The sequence below is a fragment of the Salpingoeca rosetta genome, assembly GCF_000188695.1.
Source record: "Salpingoeca rosetta unplaced genomic scaffold supercont1.16, whole genome shotgun sequence".
Classification (NCBI taxonomy): domain Eukaryota; class Choanoflagellata; order Craspedida; family Salpingoecidae; genus Salpingoeca; species Salpingoeca rosetta.
Window position 1 is genome coordinate 95358 of NW_004754918.1, and position 7500 is coordinate 102857.

At 53.7% G+C, this 7500-nt stretch overlaps 2 protein-coding genes across 2 annotated transcripts in view; one reads left to right on the forward strand and one right to left on the reverse strand.

Moving 5' to 3' along the window:
- Positions 1 to 240: 240 nt before the first annotated feature.
- PTSG_12522 (TFIIH basal transcription factor complex helicase XPD subunit) lies at positions 241 to 5429 on the forward strand (the record flags this gene model as incomplete). Its single annotated transcript, XM_004992360.1, has 19 exons — positions 241 to 333; positions 491 to 574; positions 797 to 925; positions 1128 to 1212; positions 1366 to 1435; positions 1660 to 1727; positions 1911 to 2014; positions 2210 to 2250; positions 2463 to 2527; positions 2826 to 2862; positions 3020 to 3096; positions 3259 to 3317; positions 3523 to 3651; positions 3868 to 3966; positions 4121 to 4180; positions 4483 to 4572; positions 4747 to 4833; positions 5081 to 5246; positions 5401 to 5429. 19 exons carry the CDS (start codon positions 241 to 243, stop codon positions 5427 to 5429), a joined length of 1572 nt encoding a protein of 523 aa, XP_004992417.1.
- Positions 5430 to 5543: 114 nt separating this feature from the next.
- PTSG_07008 (uncharacterized protein) overlaps positions 5544 to 7500 on the reverse strand; it is a 2141-nt gene continuing 184 nt past the window's right edge. The window contains exons 1-3 of the mRNA XM_004992361.1: positions 7041 to 7500; positions 6430 to 6807; positions 5544 to 6224 (exon numbers count right to left, since the gene is read on the reverse strand). The exon at positions 7041 to 7500 is cut by the window's right edge and continues 184 nt beyond it. Coding sequence (XP_004992418.1) covers positions 6076 to 6224; positions 6430 to 6807; positions 7041 to 7104 — 591 coding nt within the window. The 5' untranslated portion in view covers positions 7105 to 7500 and the 3' untranslated portion in view covers positions 5544 to 6075. The remainder of the gene's footprint in view (positions 6225 to 6429; positions 6808 to 7040) is intronic.

The following is a 7500-nucleotide window of genomic DNA, read 5'->3' on the forward strand; positions in this document are numbered from 1 at the left end:
GGTGTGGGTGTGGGTGGGTGTGTGGGTGGGTGTGGGTGTGGGTGTGGGTGTGGGTGTGGGTGTGGGTGTGGGTGTGGGTGTGGGTGTGGGTGTGGGTGTGGGTGGGTGTTGTTTTTGCCCAAGTACTTGTGTAGATGCATGCACTTGTCTGCCCATCATCATCGGTCCCCAAAATCAATCCGTGCGAACCATCTACCCTGTTGGTTTCGACTGCATTCACACGTGCCCCCCCCCCCCTCGATGTCCGACCGCGTGAGCTGCTCAGGGCTGCAGACGACGCGAGAGCTCAACGCAACCGACGCCGTCATGGCAAACCCGGTCCTGCCGTCACACGTCAGTGCCAAACTCGTCTGTGTGTGTGTGCGTGTATGTATGTGTATGTATGTGTGTGTGTATCTCCGTGTGAATGATTTGTGCAAACGCTGTTTCAACGCATGCCCAAACGACGCGACATGACACGGCACGCGTGTGGACTGTGCGTCCGCTGCAGGTTGTGGAGGAGGCGGTGCCGGGAAACATTCGCAAGGCGGAACACTTTGTCTCTTTCCTGAAGCGTTTCGTCGAATATCTCAAGGTGCCGGCACCGTCGCGTTGTGGTGGTGGCGGTGGTTCTGGTGGTGGTGGTGATGGTGGTGGTGGTGTTGTTGGTTGTGTTGGTGGTTGCGTGTATGTCATAACTGCTCTTTGTCAATGAGTGCATACTGCATGCCCGAACTGCAATCACGAGTGACCAACCAACTCACCCCACCACTGCCACCATCCTCTTCACCATCACCGCCATCGCTGTGTATTGCAGAAACGGCTGGATGTGAACCACGTGGTGAACGAGCCCCCGGCCGTATTTCTGGACCAGGTGTCCATTGACGCTGCAATCGACCGCAAGCCGCTCAGATTCGCCAGCGAACGCCTCTCATCTTTGTTGCAGGTGTTGTGTATGTATGTATGTATGTATGTATGTATGTATGTATGTATGTATGTATGTATGTATGTATGTATGTATGTATGTATGTATGTATGTATGTATGTATGTATGTGTGTGTGGGTGGGTGGGTGTTTTCTTACTCGTGAGTCGCGCAACATCGCCCACCCCCTTATCCCTTCATCTTCACCTCATCCCTCGACAACAGACGCTGGAGCTGACAGACTACGACGACTTTTCGTCCCTCATGCGCGTGGCGACGTTTGCAACGCTCGTCGCAACATACACAGACGGTACACGCAATCACCTCGGCTCGTGCCTGCACATGTGTGTGCGTGTGCATGTATGAATGGCTTCAGTATCGAGTCGTGATGTTGATGCGTGACCGAGCACCCCTCTCCGCATGCCAATCCCCATTCCCACCACCTCTCCCGCCCTCATGTCAGGGTTCAGTCTGATCATTGAACCGTTTGACGACCGCGCGCCCACAATCCGCGACCCCGTCCTCCACTTCAGGTGCAGTCCTCGCAGCCCACTCGCTTTGTTTCGCCTGCTGTGCCTTATGCTGTGTGTGTGTGTGTGTGTATGTGTGTGTGTGTGTGTGTGTGTGTGTGTGTGTGTGCTCTGTGTGCTCTGTGTGTGTGCTCTGATAACGCAATGCGGTTTGCATGGGGAGTGATGTGCAACAGTTTGCGCCATGATGAACAGCTCATATGTGTTGGCGCCGCTGCTCTCAACAGCTGCATGGACGCGTCGCTCGCCATTCGTCCCGTCTTTGAGCGCTTCCAGTCCGTCGTCATCACATCAGGTGCACACACACACACACACACACACACACACACACACACACACACACACACACACACACACACGAATGCATGGAAGCAGACTGGCAACCTCATGTGTGCATATAAGCGTACAACTCCCCATCTTTATGCAGCCAACCGCCAAGTTCACGTTCACTTCTGCTTTGTGTGTGTGTGTGTGTCAGGGACGCTGTCGCCGCTGGAAATGTATCCGAAGATTCTGAACTTTCGGCCCGTGACCGTCTGCACCTTTGACATGACCCTCAGCAGAACCTCCCTCCTGCCCATGGTGCGCGAGTGCACACCCTGTCTTGCCTGTTGTGTCTGTGTTGACTTGGCTGTTTTCGTGCCGCCGGTTTCGTTTGTGCGTGTGCTTGCATTGTGTTTTGTTCTTCCGTCGTGCCTCCTGTCTCCGCTTCCACGCTGCAAGCTTCCATTCCATTCCATGTCGCTCATGTGTCATTTTCCATTCGCTCGTGGACAGATTGTCACCTGCGGCTCGGACCAGGCAAAGATTTCCTCCCGGTGCGCCCACATGTGTGTGTGTGCGTGTGTGTGTGTGTGCGTGTGTGTGTGTGTGTGTGTGTGTGTGTGTGTGTGTGTGTGTGTGCGTGTGTGTGTGTGCGTGTGTGTGCATATGTAGTTATGTGCCTTCGCGTTTCAAGACTTCCACATCCACTTCAGCCCGCAGCGCCCGAACCTCACACTCTGCTCCTCGCCCACATTCCTTGCTTCAGGTACGAGTCGCGAGAGGACAACAGCGTGAAGCGAAACTACGGCCACCTCCTCCTCGACATGGCCCGTACGTGTGTGTGTGTTGTATGTATGTATGTGTGTGTATGTGTGTGTGTGTATGTGTATGTGTGCTGTGCAGGGGTCACCCAGTCCATGGCTCCCTCGCACCCCCTTCAACACCAATGCAATTGCAGTGCTCACACACACACACACACACACACACACACACACACACACACACACACACACACACACACACACACACACACACACACACACACACACACACCTACCCATTCATTCGCTTACGCGCACCCATGCCTGTTACAACCACATCTGCCCTGCTGTTTATGTTCATGGCGCAGGCGTTGTACCCGACGGAATTGTCTGCTTCTTCGTCAGGTGAGACTGGGCATCCGCTCGTGTGCATATGGCCGCGCGCACGTGCCACTGATGCTGATGCCCACACGATACACAACCTTGGATGACGCACATTGACCATGTTCGTCGCGCGCGCGCACACACACACACACACGACCATTTCATGGTGGCGGTTCAGCTATGAGTATCTGGAGAGCATGGTAACGACGTGGCACGACCAAGGCATCATGGACAAGATCAAGCAGAAGAAATTGGGTGAGCACGGCTGCACGTGGTTGCCGCTCACATCCAATCAATAGCACATTGTGTGTGTGTGTGTGTGTGTGTGTGCGTGTGTGTGTGTGTGTGTATGCGGTGCACACACTGCTGCTGACGTGCCCCCCTCTCACCGGTCTGGTGGTTCCATGTTGCCCGCAGTGTTTGCTGAGACGCAGGATGTGGTGGAGACGAGCATCGCTCTCGACAACTACCAGAGGGTGCGTGCTAATGCGTATTTCGTACATGTGTGTGTGTGTGAATGCATTTGTGTTTGCGATGTTTCCAGCGGCATGCAGACTTGCTTCTCAGTGACACACACACACACATACACACTCACTCACAATCTCACAATCTCACAATCTCACTCACTCACTCACTCACTCACAATCTCATGTACACACACGCACGCATAACATGCTACAGGCGTGCGAGAATGGGCGTGGTGCCATTCTGCTGTCCGTCGCGCGGGGAAAAGTGTCGGAAGGAATTGACTTTGATCACCATCTTGGCCGGGCCGTCCTTATGTTCGGCATCCCATATGTCTACACTCAGGTTGGCGTATGTGTGTGTGTGTGTGTGTGTGTGTGTGTGCGTGTGTGTGTGCATGCGTGTGTGTGTGCATGCGTGTGTGTGTGTGTGTGTGTGTTTGCGTGTTTGCGTGTGTTTGAGCTTCTTCGGTTCAAGGCCGATTGCCATTGTCATTTGCGTGCGTACGCATGTTTGTGCTTTGTGCCGACTCAACACTCTACCATGCGGTGCTTTGTACAGAGCCGCATTTTGAAGGCGCGATTGGAGTTTTTGACCGACAATTTCCAAATCAAGGAAGGGGCGTTCCTCACCTTTGACGCCATGCGACACGCAGCTCAAGTCAGTGCATGCGCTCATATATATGTGTGTGTGTGCCTGTTTGTGTGCATGCTGCGATGTGAGTTGAAACCCAAGTTCTGGTGCACGATCCACAACGTGTGTTGAATGCAGAGCACCACCTGAGCCCATCTCACACTCCCTGTTTGTCCCTCAGTGTGTTGGCCGCGCCATACGCGGTAAATCCGATTACGGCATCATGTGCTTTGCCGACTCGGTACGTTCCATGGCCCCATACCGTGTGCACGCAGTAGTGTTGATTTCGGTCCTGTGCTTGTGTGCTTGTGTGCTTGTGCTTTGTGTGTGTGTGTGTGCTTGTGTGTGTATGTGTGTGTTTGTGTGCTTGTGTGTGTGTGTGTCTATGTTTGTTTGTCTGTCTCTCTGTTCGTCCCTGTGTCTCTCTGTCCGTCTGCCTGTCTCACTGGTTCACCGTTGCCCCCTAACACTGTTGCTTTGTGTTTTGGTCTGGTGTTGTTACTCATGCTGCCACGCCCTGCTGTTGCTGACATTGGTCATCAGCGTTACGCAAGTGAGGACAAGAAAGGGAAGTTGCCCAAGTGGATTCAGAAATACATCACACCCGGACACACGAACCTGTCCACCGACGACGTGCGTGAGACGAACCTTCATGGCGCATGCTTTCCAACAGCTCATCTCATCATGTGCATGATGACGCTGTGCCCTCCCTCCCTCACTCACTCTCACCGTGCAACCGTGCCACAAATGTGCATTGTGTTCACATTTTCTTTTGTGTATTGCCTGCATGCATGCACGACACCCCAGGCGGTGAAGCTTGCCAAGCGATTTCTTCGGGAAATGGCGCAGCCGTACGAATCAAAGCCAGGTCTCTCCCTCCTCTCCTTGCAGCAGGTCAGTGATATTCTGTGTGTGAGCGTGTGTGTGTGTGTGTGCATGTGCACGTGTGTGTGTGTGTGTATGCGTGTGTGTGTATGCGTGTGTGTGTATGCGTACGTGTATGCGTGTGTGTGTGTGTGTGCGCGCGCGCATGTGTACTTGTTTCTTGTGTCTCGTTTCCTGTGTCTTGTTTCCCGCTTCCAAAGTCAGTAATGTCTCACTGACACCCACACCCACACCCACACCCACACCCACATCGCAGGTCCAGGCCGGGACGTCCCAGATTGAGCGGAGCGTCAAGATTGCCATTGAGTTTGAAGCGTCATCATCATCAACCCCATCAACACATCCGCACGCGCCAGGGCCCAGCAAACCCGCCACCAGCACCACCACCATGACGGCAGCGAGCGAAGCGGACAGTGGCGCAAGTAGGTTGATGACTTCACTCCAGTTGCTTGCTTGCTTGCTTGCTTGCTTGCTTGCTGCTTGTGTGCTGGGAGTCAACTCACGACAACTCACCCACCACGTCCCACCACGTCCCACCACCACCCTCCTCCCACATGACTCTCCAAACCTTTGCAGCCACCATGGATGTGCGACCAGACGCGTAGCCGGTGTTGAACAAGTAGTGCCACCTTGCACCCGACACCACGCGACACCACGCGACGCTGCAGCCATCCCTGTTCATGTTACATTACATTACAACACTACGTTGCTTGCAAACGTTGGAATTGCGTCGTTTAATTGCTTCTTGGTTTTTGTGTTGTGGTCTGCACACTTGCATGGTGGAGTGCACAGATGCACAGACACAACCAATACATCATCATCATCATCATCATCAAAACGAACAAACAAACAAAAAAAAACAGGAAACCAGAAAGGAAGGCAACAGAAGGCAACACACTTCTTGCTTGTTTGGGGTCAGCAGAGCGCTCGTCACATATACCCGCAAAGTCAAAACTCACTCACTCGCTCACAGCCATCCGTTCAGTCTTTCCCTGCATGCCTAAGTTCTCTCGCGCTTGTCAACCAGACAACGAGCGAGTCCTGTTGCGTGGAAACGCCGAGAGAAGGAAGGAAGAAAGAAAGAAGGAAGAGGAAGGAAGGAGAAAAGGAGGAGGTGGGGGGAAGGAGGATGTGGTGGGAGCAACAAAGCGGTGGTCTTGAAGAAGTGGTGGTTGTGAGGAACCACCACCACCACCACGGGTACCGCCACCACCCATGATCACCACCAACACATCGCTTCACAGCCAGCCTTTACAGGCGGTTGAGCTTCTCTGGGGTGACAGCCTGGTTTGCCTGGGCAATCTTGTTCCTGTCAAACGACTTGAAGTCAAAGGTGCACTCGTGATCATCTGGCAAGCGGTGCTTGCTGCAGAACATGCCGTCGCACTTGCACTCAAACCCTGATAGAGAGAGAGAGAGAGAAGGGGGGGGGAAGACAAGGTGTGAGAAGACAGGTGTTGCGTGGTGAGGAGGTGTGGCGAGTTGTGTTTGTCAAACTCATACATCCATAGACACACACACACACACACACACACACACACACACACACACACACACACACACACACACACACACACACACACGGACAGGCACACAGACACTTACCGAGCATGCCGAGCTTGGTGTTGCAGACGTGGCAGCGGTTCTTCTTCTTCTTCTTGGACTTCTTGCTTGGTGTCGCTGTGACAGAGTCTGACGCCTTTTCTGCGGCAGCGTGTTGCTCGTCTTGCGTGGCGGGCTGTGCGGGCGCGTGTGGCTGTGGCGCCAAGGGTGACATGGACGAAGTTGATGATGACGTGTCCATCATACCCATGTCTATGTTGCTTCGACTCGCGCTGGAGGCGGTTGCTGTGGGTGCGGAGGCGGACGACGAGGATGGAAGTGTGGTTGCTGACGGGGATGTGAGGGGCTTGCCCAAAAAGGCGTCTGGCCCGTAACGGTCGCGGTAGCACTTGCTGCAAAAGTTCTCAGACGCAGGGTTGCCTGAACAAAAAAGAAAGATGATCGTTGATATTGTTGTTGGGGGAGGGGGGTGAGATTGGATGATGGGGTCGTGTGGATGCAATGTGGGTGGATACTTGTGGATAGATGTGGATGCATGCACGCTCAACAAGGAGGGACTCTGATTGTGCGCGTGTGTGTGTCACGAATGAACCATATTGACATACATGCACACACAAACAAGATTTGACGACACCGCCCCGTGGGTTACACACCGAAGAAGCCGCAGCCACCGGCGCACTTTGGCGGCTCCGTGTTGTTCTTCTGCTGATCAGCCATGCTGCTGGTGTTGCTGGTGCTGAACCAAGGAAGGAAGATGGATGTATGTATGTGTGTATGTGTGTATGTGTGTATGTACGTAAGGGCGGCTTGCTCGCTCGCTGGTGGTTTGTGTTTGTTTGGTTCGCTCTGTGTTTGTGTGTGCTGCGGGTGCGGCTAGGTCTGCAGGTGCCGGGGATTTGGCTGGCTGGAGAGAGACGAATGAAAAAAAAAAAATGACGTGTTAGCTTGGGGACTCAGCCAAGTCACTTTTTGGTCAGGCAGCGATGATGATGTGATGTGAATGAATGGCGTGGACCGAGGCTGCAGAGATATGTGTGGCGTGGTTTGGGCCGGGTTGGTTTGGTGTTGGTGTTAGTGTTGGTGTTGGGGGTTGTTGCAGACACTTTCTGCACT